This window comes from Aquila chrysaetos, chromosome 1 (genome assembly GCF_900496995.4).
Source record: "Aquila chrysaetos chrysaetos chromosome 1, bAquChr1.4, whole genome shotgun sequence".
Lineage (NCBI taxonomy): Eukaryota > Metazoa > Chordata > Aves > Accipitriformes > Accipitridae > Aquila > Aquila chrysaetos.
Window position 1 is genome coordinate 9,430,617 of NC_044004.1, and position 19,447 is coordinate 9,450,063.

General features: G+C 38.8%; 2 protein-coding genes across 4 annotated transcripts in view; both read right to left on the reverse strand.

The window, feature by feature from the left end:
- Window positions 1-7,732, reverse strand: part of POLN (DNA polymerase nu) — a 107,586-nt gene extending 99,854 nt beyond the window's left edge. The window contains exons 1-2 of the mRNA XM_030028853.2: window positions 6,272-7,732; window positions 2,665-2,726 (exon numbers count right to left, since the gene is read on the reverse strand). Coding sequence (XP_029884713.1) covers window positions 2,665-2,726; window positions 6,272-6,401 — 192 coding nt within the window. The 5' untranslated portion in view covers window positions 6,402-7,732. The remainder of the gene's footprint in view (window positions 1-2,664; window positions 2,727-6,271) is intronic.
- A 215-nt stretch (window positions 7,733-7,947) lies between these two features.
- Window positions 7,948-16,478, reverse strand: HAUS3 (HAUS augmin like complex subunit 3). 3 transcript variants are annotated; one of them, XM_030028818.2, is made up of 5 exons: window positions 16,365-16,464; window positions 13,876-14,909; window positions 12,359-12,795; window positions 10,623-10,851; window positions 7,948-9,323 (listed from the first exon to the last, which is right to left on the reverse strand). In XM_030028818.2, exons 2-5 carry the CDS (start codon window positions 14,788-14,790, stop codon window positions 9,057-9,059), a joined length of 1,848 nt encoding a protein of 615 aa, XP_029884678.1. In that variant the 5' UTR covers window positions 14,791-14,909; window positions 16,365-16,464; the 3' UTR covers window positions 7,948-9,056. The 3 variants fall into 3 exon arrangements, with proteins under 3 accessions (XP_029884678.1, XP_029884671.1, XP_040982788.1); XM_030028811.2 differs by having other exon boundaries at window positions 13,876-15,402; window positions 16,365-16,428; XM_041126854.1 differs by having other exon boundaries at window positions 13,876-16,478.
- Window positions 16,479-19,447: the final 2,969 nt, after the last annotated feature.

Sequence of the window (19,447 nt, forward strand, 5' to 3'; positions counted from 1 at the left end):
AGGTGTATTAATATGTATTATATTCTATTCTGTTTAATCCACTAAGCCCAGAACAGCTTTCCTACTCCAGATAGTCCCAGGATCCCTTTACAACAGCATGCTATTAAATAGCATTAAACAAGAAGTTGCATGGTAATGTTATGATTCTACTCCTTCATCCTTGATTTCCTTCAGAAATTTCCTTGATATGCTCCTGGCCCTAGTATTTCCTTACTGTTTATTTTGCTAGTTTCTTCTACAACCTCTTCAGCCGAGATAGATCCTCTGTCTTGATTTCATAAACAAGGACTCTAGAATGGCAACCAGCAACCTTTCCAAGATTCCCCAAGGCAAATGTGTGTTTAACTATTTACAGATATACAGAGTTGTATCTTCCCTCAATACTCCTCTTATGCCTTGATCAGCAACAGGTCTTACAGGACCTGGCAAGCTTTTGACTCCTGAGGCATTTAAAAAAATTATGTATTATTAGTGATGCATTTGCAAGCTGTTTCTCAAAGTTTATTTGGACTATACTATTGTATATTGACATTTAACTTACTCAAATGAGGCAACTATAAAAGAATACGCTCTGGTAAGTTCAGCTTTTTGCATGATGACATTTTTTAGTAGTCTCCATACTGTTGCTTAGCCATACTTCTTTTTCCCGGACAGATTTTAGTATTCATTTTAAGTATCCAATATTCTGATTTGAATAAATCCCTATACTACCCACAAATGTTTCAGTTTTGGAGGGGAAATTCCATATATTTTCTTTTAAAAGCTCCTTCCTTTTTATGTAATTTCCATTTTTTAAATGAAGCATTCCTGTATTGACTAATCTATCTTTTAACGCCTTCGAAAGATTATAGACCCTGTCAGAGCATCTTCCAGCAGAAAGATTTTGAACCTGATCTCACACAGAAACAAATAAAAACCAATTTCTCTTGCGAGTTCTCTAACCATTCCACAACGCAGTTGTCTCCTAATTTTTAGTCTCAGCATCATGCATAAGCATAATATTCACCCACTCCATTGAAAAGTAACTGAAGCCTCTCATAATTGCTACATTTTCTGCTCTTGTAGCACAGCCAGTCTCCTTCAGTACCTCTGCAGTCACTACCATTCCAAAAACTAAGGCCTTCTCACTTCAAAAGAACCACAAGTTACTGCTGTGCAGGGCTCCCATCCATTTCCCAAGACAACAACTTTCATTGATCAAAGGATATCATCCATCTCTACTCAATCTGTATTGATCGAGCAAGCCAGAACGACAAAGCTAGTGATTTTTTTTCTCCCTGGTTTTGCAATATTCCTCAATGCAGTTCCTGTATTCCCAAACCTCAGATCTATGGAGTCAAAAGATGAAAAAGGCTTAGACTGCTTGAGATCATACTTCACAGGATCAACTCTACAGCAAAAGTACAATTAACGGGTTCTAAGTAAATGGAAAAAGGGAGCTAATTAAGCTTTTGCTACTACCAAAACGAATGGCGGTTGTTCTGAACGAAGACAAAATAACTGGACTTAGGCAATGCTAATCAAAAAATGAACACTATAAAAAGTTACCATAAGTGGAAAAATAGTATCACAGAAGGCCCAAATGTTTAAGAGCCATAGGAAGACAACTAAGTCACTCAAGTGTATTCTCCAGTCAAACTGCAAATAATTTTATTGTTTAATACAGCAGAATTTGAATTAGGATAGTCAAGTAATTATAGAATCAGGAATAAGCAATTCTCTTTTAAAGGTTCAAAAATAAGAACAAAGCAATTTAATTATCAAGTCAGAACTACAACTAACCACAGAGAGAAGCAGCAGCTTCCAGGAAGAATTGATCTTCTACTAGAAGTAATGACATGGCTGGAAGTAGAGAAAACAATTCCCAGGATGTAGTTTCAAAATTTATGTGGATGTAGGAAAATTTCACTAGATGCAGAGAGTCAAAATTAGCGCTTCATCATCACAAAAAGGGGTTCCATTACTATCCATGTGTACCCACAGCTGCATGCCTATGAGCCAATTTAATTTGTAGGAAACTATCCCACCCCACAAAAGAAACCAGTTTACTGAATCTTGAGCAACCTGAATGGACTTGCTGAAGTGTGCAACATGCACCAGAGTCAGAGTAAGGAAGGCTGTGAAATATGCAGCTAGGACAGGAGTACACTTGCAGTATCCACAACTCATTGATCAACTCAATGGATCTTACAACCACAGCCTGAGTTGCGGCTGCCACAGTTATCCATTCCAGTCTTGCACTGGCACTCACTCACATGCACATTACACCAAATTCAAAGAGATGATTAAACCAAAAATTAAAATTCCTAATACAAAGTAATTTTTCATATGAATCAGCTCACTTTATGATTATGTGCTAGTGATTGATTGTTCAGTGACAGAAGTTTGAGAACATTTTTAAACCTGGTAACCATCTAAACATGGCAACCTCGTTTATTTCTGATCAATCTGTCACAAAAGTCTAACTTTTATAGAAAGTGGGTCCAAGACCCTCATAGGTGAATAGATGCCAAGTGCAAAATAAGACAGAGGAAAGTTATCTGAACTATAAGTGTATGCAATATATTGTGATAAAGCTTGTTATGAAAGAGCCAGTCTATAACAACTTCAAACCTGCTATAAAAAGACTGCTTTTAGTGATCTTCAATCTTACAATACGCTTGCCTTTTCATTTTTCAGATGTGCATCCTTATCACCTAGTTTATTTTCCTTTGTCTTCTCTACACCTTTAAAAAAAGAATGGGAAACATTTTACAATACAAATGAATCTGAGAACAGTACACATAACTTAGGTTACATACAGTGTTACAATACTGACACTTTTACCAAACCTAAAACAACTGCAATAAAATTTTCCATGACAACCATTTTCCTCAAATTAATATCATTCATGCTTAAAAGGGCCCTGCAGATTCCTAAATATGCATATGCAAAAGCATGCTCTGTCCGCATTAAGAAAAAATTAATTCAAATTTGCTAAAAAGCAGACAAACATTTTGCATGGTATTCAGAAGAGGTATTACTATAATACTATAAATATGCATATTTCCTTCTTTCACGAAAACACATCCCATCTTGGTCAAAATAAAGCTGGGGGCACGGGCGAGAAGAAAAAAAAAGAAACAAAACAAAGAAAAACCCCAAACTCTACACACTTCACACAGTTTAACTGTTTTCTTGGAATTAGGCAGTATTATTCCACAATAATTTTCTTCAGTAAAACACTATTTGCATATACAGCTTTAGCATATCATGCCCTACAGAGAACTGACCATGCTTCATCTGCAGAGGTTTTTTCACATTGTTCATCCTCATGATAGAACGGGTATTGTAAGACCAGACAAGAACAGATAGCAAGGAGAAGTCAGACCTATCAAATTGACAGAAAGGTAAGGTAATGAGTAGCACCACAAGAAGCAGGATGGCTGTCAGTGCTGGGTCTAAGACAGAGCTCTGTGCCACTAGCCAGGCCCAGAGCCATTAGCCGGGGCCCACCACTGAACTACCAGTGGTATTTGCCTAAAGCTCTGAAAGCAGACAGATGCTGCAGTTTAAGGAAGGTTTTGTAAACGCACCTCAGGACTCTGCACCATGCTAAATGAAACAGTTAGGACATACCTTCTCTTTTCTGCCCTCTATACTGCCCAGTAGCCCCAACAGGAGAAGTAAGAGAAGACTGGAATAAAAGAACAAGGGGCAACAGGCTACCAATAATTACAAACGCAGTAGGTTTGTAGGGAAACAGGAAGAGGAACAGGGAAAGAGAGAACTCCACTGAAGCACAGGTCTCTCCAGAGTTTGCAATTAGTTAGCATTCCTTTATCTCTAGATTCTTTTACTGCCCAGCCAAAAGACACCTCATGGGCCAAATATGTATTTTGTCCCCTTCTAACTCCTGGTCTATACCGAGTACAACGCTCCGTTGCTGTTATTTAACTATGAAATTTGCATTACCAGCAGCAGGACACTTTCTGAATCTAATGTGCTGATGACCAATGTCAAACAAAGCATAAGGTGATCTATTTCTATTTACTGAAACTGTTTTAAAAAAATTTTGTCTAGGCAAACCAGGACCCTGTATTTAAAATACTAAAAATGCATTTTCAAAGACTAACTAGCTTAGTCTCCAGAAGAAACTAAGCTTATTACTTCACAGTATTACATGCAGATTCATGTTGGTGTATGTCTACAATCAGTTACTTATCTCCAGCTCAGACTTCTAACCTGAGCTGTTACAATAGCAAATATGACATAGCTCTATTTGTAGCTTCAAACATTTTAGGTTTTGTTTGCTTGACACTTCCTACAACAATAGAATTATAACTTAAGAATGACAGTAACTGAGTTTACATTCAGTGCTTTTAATTGTTTCACAGCTAGATACTTTTTCTTGACAAATTCACCCTTCAGAGATGATGATGAGGATTACATTTCTCTCCTTCAGCACACAGTATTCAGTATGACAGCTATGTAAAGAGCTATGCAACCTCAAATTGCTGGTTTATGAAAAAGTATCACCAGATGGCAGTAGAAACCCATCCTTGCCTTCAAACTCCTTAAGGCTAGATAGAACCATTACAAGTTCTGCTGCCAGGATAACCACAGAATTTCACCCACTAGTTCAACATCACAGATATTTGTCCTATTTGAACCCAGTATTTACCTTCTAAAGACAGTTTTTCCATTAAGTACAATTTAGTCTTTAGAGTTCTATCACTAAAGTACAGTTCAATACAGTTTGAAACAGACCAACTAACATGACAGGTTTTGGGTTTGGTTTTTTTAAGGGAGGCAAACTTTTTCTTCTCTGCAGATCCACCCTAACCAGCTAAGGCTATATATACCAGCAATTTCCTAAAAGCAATTCAAATAAATTTGTTCTTAAGCCTGTACACTAGAAACAATTGTGAGTAATTACTACATGGAAAACAAGAGCAAGAAAAGTGAGTCATGTGACCTGCTACCACTAATGCTTATAGTGCTCTTTCGCTCCCCAGTGAATAAGGATTTAGCAGCACTACAAAGAAGACAGCAAGGTCATTTGGCTAAAGATACCAGGTACCTTCATGGTGTTTTTAAAAAAAAGAGAATCTGTAATTTTACAGCTTGACAGAGAGTGAATGGATCAAGAGTGGACAACATAACATGATACATACATTGCACAGCACAGAGTTCCCCAGTCTAAGACAGAAGACATTACACAGGAAAATTAAGGAAGGGAAAATGACAAGGTAGCAAGAGAAGTAGAATGGCAATTAAACTGAGGCAGAAAAGAGATCCAATTTTCTTTAAAATAATCTGGGGTTTGGTCCAAATGTACCATTTAAGAATGAACCCATCCCATATTTCTTCAAATGTGAATCACTGATTTACACAGCAATGAACTACTACCCTTTTCACGGCTACACCATAAGGCTCCACTGATCCAATACGTTACTACTGAAAGAAGAGCCTGAACTCTTATTTACACAAAACTGAGGCTGCAACAAACACCATGCACACAAGAACAAATGCTAGATTTCAATCCCATCAACCAGATAATGTTCCAGGAACTAGTTCTCAGGAAAAAACAGACCACTGAAATTGAGCAAAACTCCGTTATCTGCTTCTTTACAGAGCTACAAGACTGGCAAACTATGAAATGCACAGAATTAACAATAAAAATTCCATCTTGCAAAACCTCCCTGGTATCCACAACATTCTGAGTTAAGATTTGCTCAACAGTCAAAGATCTGCTGAGGCACTTTTAACATTACCTAATTTGCTCTACCACTGGGAGTTTTCACTTTTCCCCCTAGAATTTCACAAGGAGTGAGTTGCTAATGAACATGTGTTTAAAGGACAGACTTGAGTCTGGAGAGTTCACAGGCCTTCTGGCAAATTCCCAATACCTCTAGTGATCTTTAAATAACCAGTCCAGAGTCAAGTTAACATATACATTTAATTTACAGTATTGGTTAATTAGTTTGAAATTCTCATCTACTTCTATACTACATAGCAGGAACAGGAAATAAAAAAAAAAAACACCACAATTAAATTGAGGGTACTGGTAATATCCTAGTTCCTTGCACTCACATAGAGTTATTTAATCTGAAAAGTCCCAGCAAATGCCAGAGTTACAGCTTAATTCCTTTTCTAAACCTGGAAACTTAAACTCTCATCTTTTTTTTCTTTTTAAAGAGGGACTAGAGGTTTGATATTGTTTTGTTTGTTTGGGTTTCAGTTTTTCAACTGAAAATAGAAACACTTAAATATGCTAACATTTACTCACTCTGGTAATTCTTTCTGCTAGTCTGAACTTCTACAGGAATAGACTGCAAAGCTGTCATAATCCTCTGAGCGATATCAGATAAGGGTACTTTAGCAGCCTCACATCCTATGTATGATGTGTACCATTCCATTTTTAAGATTAAACCTAAACAAAGAACACACACAAATTGTGCATATCAGAGCCACAGAACAATCAACACTTAGATTCTGTTGAAATTAAAGACAAAATATAGTGAACATATTGAGCCATTCATTCCAGACAGAAAATTACATTTCCTTCCTGACATGCCTATCAAAGTATTGTAAATAAAAATTAGCGAATTGTAGTAATTTACAAAACCCACCAAGTGAAACTTCTTTGAAATACTGTTTTAATACACTAATAAAAAATTAAGCAGTCCTACTAAGTAAAGCTGACTTCTAATAAAAAAATCTGACAAATAAAACAAGAATTATCCTTTATGTCTGAAATACTTCCTCCCTCAACATCTTTAAACTAGGCTATATCTAGCATATGCATACATTTACTGTTATTGGTGCTCAGATTTTATCAAGAGAAAACCCTTTCAAGTAACTACCAAAATAGTGCCAACACAAGATGAAAGAAACAAGTATTACTACCATGATATACAAACATTAGTGATGTGTTGTTTCAGAAAATACATATCATAAAAGACCTTCACTCCTTAAACTTTGTATAATTGATGTACTCAAGTACTATTAAATACTAACAACATTAAAAGAGTTAGTATAGTTTGTCAATTTAAGAAACAGGTCAGCAACATCTAAAGTCTCAACAAGCTTTGACTGCACCTATTGGTGTTCTAAATTTCATCCTTTTTTGAAAAGCAGATGCTTTTCCAGTTGACCTGTAGCCATATTCTATAATACGTACAAAATACTCGGGGAACCCCTAGATACAATGCATATGGGAGAATTATAAACAACGGTGTCCATACTGATGCCTTTGTTGACTTTATGTAGTGAGACCAGAACAATGCATAAAACTTACCACAAACTCAAGATAAATAACCAACATTTTCAAAACACTTAAAAGGATTCAAGCTGTACAAGTCAATTGCTCTACCAAAAACTGGTGTTAAGTAAATTATTCCTACGCAAGGTAATAACTGGAGTCCTGTTACTCTGGTCTTCTTCCACTAAATCCAGTGCATGAGTAGACTTTCAAGTCATTGTTTACTTGATGGTTAAACTCATTTCCTCCGCTTAGATGGAAATATTTTTCTTAGCTCAAGACCATAGGCAGATTGCAAGTTTGAATACTTACAAGTACAAAAATTTGTGTCCAGATTCAACGAGGAGCATCCATCAGGCTGCATTAGTATTGGCTATACCTATCTAGCTCAAATTCTATAGTAAGCATGCAAAAGGGAGAGAGAGGCAGAATGGCTTTCTTTTCCCTGATATTCCAGGAGTCAGAAGTATAATCTTTCTCCATGCACAACTCCTCCTAACTTTTATAATTAAGAGTAACGCTTCTTTCCTACACAGGGCAAAAACACTCCCTGACTTCTCAAGGTGGGAAGCAGCAGCCTTAAAGCCTCAGGGGCATATCAAAATGAGAACCTAGCAGACTAAATATAAACAAGACACTATGCATGAGAATACACCCAAAACCAACACACAGATTCACCATAAATACTGACAACACTGAACTGAATTTACAGTGTTTGGCATTTAATAATAAACACAAAGTATAGAGTAAAGCAGCATGAAATCCAGATATAAAGACATCCAACCAGTAAGTTAAAAAAATTTAAACATTTAAAAATAAGTTATACTCACGTAAGTTAAAAGTCTGCCATTAAAATAGGTTTAACACTACTGTTACTGAAGTTAAAGCTAATTTATTAACCTTCAGCCATATGTACAATGCTTGAAAGGAAGCACAGATGATCCCATCAAAATATAAAAGACTGGACGTTATCATACTATAAAAGCCTATTTAGTTCCATTGGTGTATTAGGAAGCTATATAAAAATTTGATAAACTGTATAACAATAGATATGAAAGCAGAAGTATGAAAGCATCAGGACTCTGAATTGAAATGCCTATCATTATAAATTATAGAGCAAACTCAGAAGTCCAAACAGTAAATTTAAAATTCTTTTTCTTTGAAGAGCGCAGTGTAAGTATAGACTGGTTTCAAAGGAGAAGATAGGCTGTAAGTTAAATTAAGAGATACCAGAATGGTCTTAAAACAGATGGTCTTCGTACTTGAGACAGATTCTGGTACATATTCCAACAAATTTTTAACAAAACCAAATCTTCTTTGGAGAACTCTAAGGGAAACAATCACGGAATATCTGCCTTGGAGAACTCTCCTCTTCAGAAGGAACACATTACATTCATGTTCCAAAATCTGGAATGCCTTCTCCACATTTATTTTTCAGTTCACGTATCAAAGGTTCTTAGCATGCAAGAAAACTTATCTCAAGGGTAGGAAATGTTCCTTTTTGTGCTATGCTGTGTGCAGTGGAAATCAACATACGGGCTAGCAGAAGAACAGCCTGAATGTAATTCATTCAAATAACCAACATATTACTTCATATCAAAGAACTTTGACAAAACTGAGATTTGAACTTGCCAGGCAGATGCCAAAAGCCATAGAACAGCATACAATCCAAACTTGGTAATCGTGGCAGCTAAACATAACATTGCAATGATAGAAAAATGTTAGCCTTGATAAGCTAATACTTATCATTCCATAAACCTGTAGACAGTTTACATTAACATGCTTTCCTTTCTTAAAAGTACATTGAAGTTTAAACATTAAGAACTCCACTGGTGGTGAAATTCGAATCTTCCAGACCACTAGCTTTAGCTTCAGACTGCTGCTCAAGCTCTTCCACCATCTCTTTCAAGCGGTCTTCATCTTTGAAAAAATACACATACAAGTTTCTTTCCATCTGATGCAGCTTATTGGACTCTAAAAAGTTTCTCTTTGACTTCACGTCAGCAATCAAATCCATAAGGAGTTGATTTAGTTTATTTAAATCAACTTCCAGTTGATGAAACTGCTCAGTAAGTTCCTAACAAAAAATACAAGACAAAAAATTATTACCTTTATATTGTTAATACACTAGCTGAACTAGAAATATAAAAGTTTTTTGCTTTTGGAAGCCAGTTTCTTTTGAACAGAAAGACAGGTGATAAGTGACTCCATTCCACCTATGTAACTTTTGAGCTCCCTGTAATGGTACTTGCATCAGGTTATGAAAATGTAATTTCATTTACTTGTTTACTAAACCAGATGAGTTAAGAACATAAAAATCTGGCCCTCAATGAGATAGACGGTTGAATGACATTTTCACTCAATTACAAGTTTTCGTATCTAGTCAAATCTTAAAAGGGAACAAAAACACCACAACAAAGCCAATTTAATTTTAAAATTAAATCATTAATTAACAGCTACAATCTTCCCAACTATCAGTCCTATGATAGTTCAGTGTAAGCAGGCTAGTCATCTACTTGCACATTATCTCCTTATTAAAGGAATTACTTTTCTTGATAAACAGTAGCAATAGAAAGAGATGTCACTATGGTTTAAGAGGTAACTAGAATCAACAGAAAGCTATTTGAATGATTTAATAACGTGTAATCCCTAAATACATATTGTTCCAATTACAAAGTTTCATTTTTATTAAAAACTCTTCTGTATGTTGCAAATTCACTTCACAGATGGAAGTGTTAAATATATTTTCATGTAGTTAACCAAGGAAGTATTATGTAACAGAAGACATCCCTCAATCCACTTTTGAGATACAATTATTTTAAAAGTATAACAAATTGCATTTTACGATCTCTATTCCCATTTAAAAGAGGCTCTAAACCCAACACCTGGGAGCTCTGTAGCAGGACTGTCTTACTACAACTGTCCTTCAAAATTCTGATATTCTTATTTTGTCCAAGTGAGCCACCCATGGCCAGGCTTTTTAAGGGGCCAAACCGTACTATTCAGGTATTACAGGTAATGGGGAAAAAAGCCCGTCTCAAAAAAAGGGAAATTTAAGCAAATTTTCCAGTGACACCATATCCAAATGACATATTTCCCACACCATAAACTTACTAGTAATACATGACTATATATGCCTTTGAAAGAAATTAAAGGTTAGATGCAACGATTTGCTCAGAAACAAAAAATTATCACCTGCCAACATTTATAAAATCTAACATTTGCTAAGAACAATGTAAATACTGAGCCCATCATGATTATGCTAATAAATCTGTTGCTGACGTGGGAGCCAGTTTGTCTGTCTACAGCCTTCATACGACATTTCTCTCAGTAAAAAAATGACACACGTTAATGCAATAACCAGATAAGGGCTTACCCGACTACTGAGCTGTATTTGATTTCCTCCACAATACAGAACATCATGAAGGCTATCTACATCACTTTTTAGCTTGGACAAAAGGAGAGACTGTTCTTGAGAAGATGCTGCTATCTGATCTTGTACTGTAGCACAGTCCTGCTTTAACTTCTGAGCCATCTGCTCCAGGCTTTCGTACGTTTTAAACAATTGTTGTTTTTTATTTTCTCCTTCCAGAAGCTGATATAGCCTGTAACAAATGAAGTTAGACACAGAAGCATTTTTAAGTTTCCTAAGCACTCCTGTTATTATTAATCAAGAGAAGATGTTCATGTTGAGAAGTCAGAGGACTAGTAAAGGACAGTACTGCTCAGGGTACTCTTACTACACTACTGTATCTCCCACTGATCTTGTGATTCTATCCATATATAGCTGGTATGTGATTAATAGGACTCTAAAATATTTCAATATTAAATTAACAGCAATGAAATACCAAAGTAACAGTTAGCAAGTACACAATGAGTGCAAATAGAATTGGACAATGTGCTTTTGCCAACTATTTGCCAACATTTCAAGGACTGCAAAGATACAATTTTTTTTAAGTGCTGAAAAACAGCAGACTTCAATGACCAATGAGAAGAGCAATCTTTATAACCTTTTCAAGCTTACTAGAGCATTTCCCATTTTCTATCTATGAAGAGACTGCTAAGAATTCTCCAATTAGTTACGAGTCATGCAAAAGGCAGCAATACCCGCTGTACCAAACTGTACCCTTACACTGCATCAGGAAGAGTCTCATACAATTACAGATAACTTTGCTCGGTTGCTACTACCACCTCTGCATATTAAAATCTTTCTTTGAGCCCCAATATAGAATCAGATTGGCTTTAATAAGAGGAAGAGCTATATTTCAAAAGTAACTGAGTTTAAAAATGTTACAAGTTGCGAATGTAAATACACAACAGGAGTGAAATTAACACTGCCTAATTCTTGCAGTTATTCACTGTGCAACACCATACTCAGCTACCACTTAACAATTATTAAAAAACACTTAAAGCACCATTTTGAAGAAGGAGGAAAAGTCTGACATTAACACACCTATAATTATACAATACACCTCATCAAAAGGTGTAGAGTCTTGAAGTGACAGCCAACACAGCACACATTCCTACTGTATCATCTGAGCTACAAGGAGACTTAATTACTTAAATGATGAAAAACCAGACCTCTACATGGGTGACAAGACACTGAAGCAAATGGCAAATCAAGCAGTAAAAATGAGCTAAACATGTTTCATATATTGAAGAAGTCATTCCTCTTCTCTACCACACGGGGGATTTTGCAGGCTAAGCTGATGAGGCCATGCATATGATCTGGCAAATCACTGTTACTAACAGCTCTCTACATCTATAGTTATAGAATAACTTTCAAGAGGCCTTAGATCAGGGCACCATAAGACAGGTTTGGCTTTAAACGTTCATTATATTCTGGATATTGCTTAGGAATGCTTCAGCAATATTAACAAGACGGATAACTGAACAGTTTTTCCTCAGGCAAACCTGAAAAGAATTTCAAAGGATAAGCAAGAGGCAAGTCTCGTATCGTGAAGGCTTCGGTTCTGGAGAATTCAAAATACTAACTAGCTTTAGTGAGTAACTAAGAACTTAGCAACAGAAAAGGCTTAGGCAAGCTAAGCCTTTATCTCCCCAGTATTATCTCAAAGTAAGTCAAAGTTCAATAGTGACTATAACACTTACCTGCAAGAGAAACCATCTTTTGAACTAATAATGTTTCTTGGCTTCGCATGCTGAGTTCGCTCAGTTATCACCTGTAGTCTCTGTTGCAACTCATTATTGCTCTGTTTCAGAGATTCTACCAAATTCTCAAGTCGACAGCAGATCTCCTTATGTTTCTTCAACTCCATTTCATGGGCTAGCTCAATAAGTTCAAATGATGCTTTCTGTCTTACCAAATGCCTGCATATTTCATCTTGTCTTGAAGCATAATGGTCCTGCTGAGCAATCTGATGATCCAGGTACGCTTTCACCACTGGCACGCTCAAAAGTCGTGCATTCTCTTTCAGAAGGGGAAGGAGCTCTTCATTGTTTATCTGAGTTATATCTTGTTTAATTGTTGAAATTTCATAATTTAAACTAGATATTTTAGCATCAAGGTTTTCTTGTTTTCCAATATCCTGCATAAAACAAAGTATTTGTCAATTTCTTCATGGTTTCCGCCAAGCCACTTCCCTAACACATTTCTTCAGTTCACAGAAGATTCACATATACATGGTACATTAAAATCACTGCATCTTTTGTATCTACAAAATTAAATGAAAACTCCACAAGCAGTTTTACAGAAGTTTGTAAATCTGTGTTTGCCTTATGTTGTAAAGTAGATATCAAATACACATGTCTGAATAAATAGTAATTTCATTCTATTGCAGGGCCAGGAAACAGTTTATTGTGTTAAAAATAGAAGAGCTGTATTCTACTCAGCAACCAGCTTTCAAGCATGTCTAACTGAAATCTCACATGCAAACATAATTTTATATATTCAGTCAGATGACTATCAACACTGCTATCAGAATCAATCTTTTTCAAATGACTCTAATCAATCAAGTCGTATATGCTAGTCATCCATAAACGAAAATATACAAACTGACATGATGCCGCAAGTTATTCCATGACTGGCATAAGCTATTATTTTTCCTTCTGTTATGATTTCTTCACATTCTTAAATTCTAGTAGCCATATCTGCCTGTCACTCACTTGTTAAGAGATTTCTGGGGCTTCAACTATCAGATTCATTTACAAATACTTGAGTTTCAAAAGAGTCAGTGAACTAAAACTTTAAGGTTATGCTACAGAATATAAACAGGAATACATTTATCATATTAGCTCCTCAATACCACAAAATTTCAACCGAAGTTAAGCTTTTTTTGTTGTACAAAGAACTGAGATCCAGTTATAATTCGAAATTTCGAAGTTAAACTAAACTAGAAAGGTACTACTAAGTTCCAGGTTTTTTAAGGTAGTAGAATTCTGGAAAGTAGAATTAAAGATACTCTGCCATACTGAAGAATTTCTAACTATAAAAACTGGAGCTACTTCACAAAAGGAGTTTTGTGAGCAAGACTAAAACTTCATAAAAGTACAATTTCTCTATGTAAAAATAGTTGAAATAACAATAACTCAGCAATTCCTTTTACTAGATCCAGTTGAACACACCTGCCTGTTTAAAACTCTACTACCTTCTACCTTTTGTGGCTTACCTTGTTGTCTAAGGACTGCAGCATGCTCTCCGCGCATTTTATAGCCGAATCCATGCTCTCCTCTTTAGCTTGCATCTGAATTAGCTGATGTTGAGCACAAATATATGCTGTCTGGAGCCTGGCCATCTCTTGACTATCTTCGCAAACTTCATTAGTCTTGTCACAAGCAACTTCCTTGCTTATATCTGCAAGCTGAAAGCTGCCTTCATGTGAATTTTCAACCCATTCAGACATACCTTGATAAAAATGGTTTTTTATGTATGAGGTAACTGCTGCAGTGCTTTGTTCTTCCTGAGACAAATACTTGTCCAAAGAAAGTTGGGAAAAAAATACTGGATGTAGGCCTGGCCCTTGTTCTGAATCTGAAGCAGTGAAGGAAGAGGCCAATTTCTCAGCTGCATCCGTAAGAGACAGCAGTTCATTATTAAGCTTAGCATTTGCTGCAGTAAACACTTCTAGTCCTTCTTTCAAATCTTTATGTGCTGCTTCCTCTCTGCTTTTTAATGTTTGTAACATATGGCTGTTTGCAGAAACCATCATTTGAAGCTTATTATGCCGATGAATTTGAAGGTTTTTTAACTTCTGAAGAGTTTGAAGCTCATCCTCTAATTTCTTCAGTTCCTCCTCCTCCTCTTGGCTACTGTTCTTTGAATCCATGGGCTTCAACGTTTTAAGGACTTCATCCAGTGCATTTCCTTCCAAAATGGGCTTACCAGACTGAAGAAGATTATCAAAATCTTGCAGTTCTTTTTCAGATACCACATGCTGTTCATTTACATTTCCACAAAACCACTCCAGAAATGAATTGTCTTCCAAAGACTCAAACAGCCAATCAAAATCTTCTCCATTAAGCTCATCAACTTTTGGATATCCAATTTTCTTAAGAGTTTCCACAAAATCATTTCCACAGCTCATGGTTAAAATATTTTTTGTAAGCAGAAAAGATCCAAATACATGAAAAAATCTGGGGTATTATTCCAGTTGTAATTTTTTTGTCATTTTAAATGAATATTCTGTATTTTAACAAAAAGAGTCTGCACAGGAAAAAGGAAGTGTCAGATCACACCAGAAAACTGAATGCTGTTCTGGATTAGAGTGGCTATTCAAAGACTAGAAAACAATTTTTATTTCAGGGATATCTTAATATATTTTGTTCACCAAATCAGGACACGTATTTTTACACCAATTAAATCCCTTATCTTTGCAAGCACGTTTTTCCTTAATTCACATAAATTTACTAATAAAATAGAATACTACTATTAATTTAAAAGCAACAGGTATAAATATTGAGCACTTCATTGGCCTGCAAAAGTGATTTACTTATACAGTTTTCCTCACATTAAACAAAAAAACCCACCCACAATCATTTTAATTCCTCCAAAATGAGAGGAGCTTTCAGCTTGTCCTAAACACAAAACTACAGTGATGTTACACTGCACTTCAAGATCTTGCTTATAAAGATTTTTTTTACTTCAGCACAGCAGCAAGCAGAATCTTGTCTTCTAAACCTTAGTTTTAAAGTTTCCTCTGAAAATGGAACAAGAAATCCTTTAACAAAAAAATATCTCAACATAATCATGTATTTTTGACGGATTATAAAAAAATAAAATTAAGTTACAATCAGTGTAAATACTCCTGTGAAAATAGTCACAACTTAAAGTTACAAGAAAAAGGAATTTGCTGTTTTGCTGTTTCCCAGCAAACAAATAATCAGCTTTGGGATCCTAAAGTGTGCGCAACAGACAGCAAATGGGACAAATTACCAATAAAGCCAGGAGGCCTTCTCTGCAATACTCTGGTAATACCCAGGGTTGGTTTGTTTGGGTTTTTTTTTAGTTTAGTATTACTTAATACTTTGTTTCTAGAACATACATTCCACCAGAACATCCCCCTTTACCAGCCGGCCTGGAGGGCATGTGTGCTGAACAAGTAAACATATCCTTTTAAAATTCTGTGTGCATTTGATTTAGCTTAGAGTTACAGATTATATAAGGAATAGACTTTGTTATGCAAATTTCATGTCACAAGGCAGCCTTCCAACTGCCCTCTGCCTTCCATGCTAAAAAAGGGCTGTCGTCAAAGTAAATAAATAAAAGGGAGCGCACATATCTTTATGTACGTGTACGCAGGCCATTAAGGCACGCTGCCGCTGCCGCTCAAGCCGCCATCAGACGCCACCGACAGCATCTTCGGACCCCTGAGGGAGCTACCCGCCATCCCCGTCCGCAGCGCGGGGACGCCCGATCACCACATCCCGCCCCGCCCTCACGAGCGGGGCCCTCGGGGGCTTTCTCCCAGCGCCGATGAGCCCAAACGCCCGCCGGCCACGTCCCAACTCCGGGGCGGCTGCTGCCTGCAGCCCCCCAAATGGGTCTCGGCCAAGAGCCGCCCCGGAGCAGGACAGGGCAGGACGAGGAGACGGAGGGGAGAGGCTGTCCCCTCCGCCCCCGGCGCGGGCGAGCCCCTGTCCCACACCGCCCGATACTCACCACAGCGCTCTGCCTCAGCCACTGCTCGGAGGGGAGGGGGAGAGACGCAGAAAATGGCGGGAAGACCGAGGAAGCGCGTCGGCAGCGTTCCCGCCCCAGGGAGAGGGAGCCGGGCCCGAGCCCCGCGCGGAGGGGGGCGGGGCCGCCGGCCGTTAGGGCGCCAACGGCTCGAAACGCCCGCCACGCGCTACTCTCGCGCGGCCTCCCCGCCGCACAGCGCCGCCGCCGCCGCCGCTCGCCCGCCGACTGCGCCTGCGCGCGTGCTCCTCGCCCCTCCCTCCTCCCGCAGAGGCGCCCGCCTCGCGCTAACAGGGGACGAGGGGGCCTGCGCGGGGGGCGGGGGGGGGGAGGTTGGCCGGCGCCGGCCCGCTGACCAGTGACGTCACTCGGGCGGGCGACCAGCGGCGAGGCGGGGCGGGGCTCTGCACTGGGAGCGGGGGCGGGGTCTGGGCGGCGGGGCCGTCCCTCAGCTCAGGGCCGTCCCTCACCTCAGGGTCGTCCCTCACCTCAGGGTCGGTCGGCTGAGGCGCGGTGGTCCCGAGTTCTTGCCTTCCCTCCGCTCCCCTCCGCCGTAGCCTGTCATTTTTCTGGGGCCCGTTGCTCCCGGGAGGGAGAGGGTGGGGGAGACCTGACTACGATTTGACGTAGCTTTGACCAAAACCGGGACTCAGATGCGTGTGGCCACCGGCCTCCCCGAAGCTGAGAGACGGGGCTAATGGTGGCCACTTCTACCAGTCCTGTGTCCACAGTTGCTGTATTCGTGATTCATCACTGCTTAGTCCTTTTAGTATTTTCTCATGGACTTTATGTCCATGAATTTGCCTAATGCCTTTTTGAACCTGCTCATAACTCCCCAAAACTTCTCAAGGCAACAAATTCCAAAACATCACTAGCTGCTGCTTAAAAAAGCACTTTCTTAGTTGTTTTTTAACCCTCTCCTAATCCCATCAAATGACCCCGAGCTCTAGCATTGCAGGATTTGCTGAATACCACCTCTGCATTTACCTTACCTGTGGCCTTCATAGCAATTTAGAAACCACCAGTACATTTCCCTCCAGCTTTGTCTTCCCCAGTTTGGAGAGCTCCAAAATTTGGCCTCTAAAGCAAGCGCTCCGTTCCCTCAACGATTTCAGTTGCCCTCCTCTGTACCATCGCCGCGCCTTGCTTAAGGTGCCGAGACAAGACTGCACATGGACCTCAAGGTTTTCTACAAAACCCTTCTTTCTAACGCCTTTCCTTACGATGCTCCCTGTTTTCTTGGCTGTTTGGTGGCTGCTGGTGCCCACGGAGCCACCAGAAAGCTCTCGGCAATGATTGCGGGACCTCTTCCACATTGCGAGGACTGGTTCTGGGTCGAGCATCATGTAAACTTTTCACTTAAGGCTTTGAGCATCCTTTATCAGCCGCTCCTCAAGTTTAGCCGTCTTCGTTTCCTGTTTATGCTTTGCGTGCCACGTTTTTCTGGGCTTCCTTACTTGCCTTGTGATAGCCTCCTTAACTTTCTCATTGAGTTGTGCAGGGGGGAGGTTTGGGCCACCATTTTCTATTTGTGCCAGACATTTTACCTGGGCTTCTAGTACGCTGTTTTTTAAGCCTTCTGGGTGTTTGTAGGCTTCTTGCTTTTGAACTGCTCATTTTAAGTTTTCAGGCATTTTTCCCCATTTTTGCATAGGTCATTTTCTTTAAACTGAGTATCCATTTGCTTTATTTGTCTTGCTCTCTTCTTACAGTGTTAAGCTTAATTATATTGTGGTTGCCACTATGGAGCAGCTCACCCACTAATAGCTCTTGAATTAGATCCTCTGCACTGCTGAAGACTAAATTCAGAATGGCGTTTTTTTTCTTGTGGTTTCTAAGGCCAGTTATTCTAGAAAGAAATCATTTATTGCATCCAGAAATGTTATCTGCACATTTCACCCTGATGAGACATTGACCCAGTCTGTATGTGGGTGGCTGAGCCCTCCTACTACACGTCCTAAATGTGCAGCTTCTCTAATCTCACTTAATGCAATTGTTGAAATGAATCAACACGGGGAAATGAGCAACCTTGCAGCTCAGCACAGCTAAGACTAACTCACATAAGGTTTTCTAGATCAAAATCAGCACCTGTATGGCCTGCAAAGTGCATTATGTTGATTTCTCGTATAATGTGGTCTGTGCAAGACACTTTTAAATTAAACCCTGACCTGGCAGTGGGTTCTCATGGGTAAAAAGGCTGTAGTGTTGAATTCCTCCCCATCAGATTACAGCCTGATATGCAGCTGCAATTTTGGCTAGCTGAAGTTTTCAAATCACCTTGCAGATAAAGTTCATTGCGTCTTTCCGATGAGGAAGGAACAAAAGCATTCACTAGCTTATTTCATAAGACTATGCTGTTTCAGTTCAGTCAGTTACTAAAATCAACTTGTCCTACAGTAGTATTTTGGAGGCTTGTGCTTCACAGTATTGTTTTTTTCAAATTTCATAAATATCAGTGTTACTCATGTAAAAAAAAACCTGAGTAAAAGCAAATTTTAAACACCTAGAAAACTTTCTAAAATTCTCCTGTCCTGAGAGCAACTCATCCTAGGCGAAAGAAGACACATCTGATAAAAGATTGTCTGTCTTTTGGCTATCAAATTGTCTATCTGGATTGCTGCAACTAATGCCTTCAGTTCCCTGTGTGACCGGTTCCTCTCTCTCTTTGCAGACTCACACGCATACGATGTCCCACCTCCCTCGTGGCCTTTCACAAAACCTACATCCCCATCTGTTTAGCTGGGCAAGCAGGACTATATGCTCATCCTGTAGCTGGTTTGGAGCTACATGCGTGCTGGCCAGTAGCCACTGCTCAAAAACAGTGAAGAGCTCAACTGGACCAGCCTTTGGGCATGGGCAGTGCAGGAAATAATTTATTTCTCTTTCTACTCAGACATGGAATTTTCCTGGAAGTTTTCACCACGGATTATTGTTGCAGCCTCCATCCTATCTCTGCTTTGTCAAATTTGGTGAAAATTAGCCTGAAGGTTCAAAAGTTATCAAGGAAAGGAGGAGGGGAACAGATGGACGAAAGAGGAGTTGACAGACAGTATGATCTCATAATC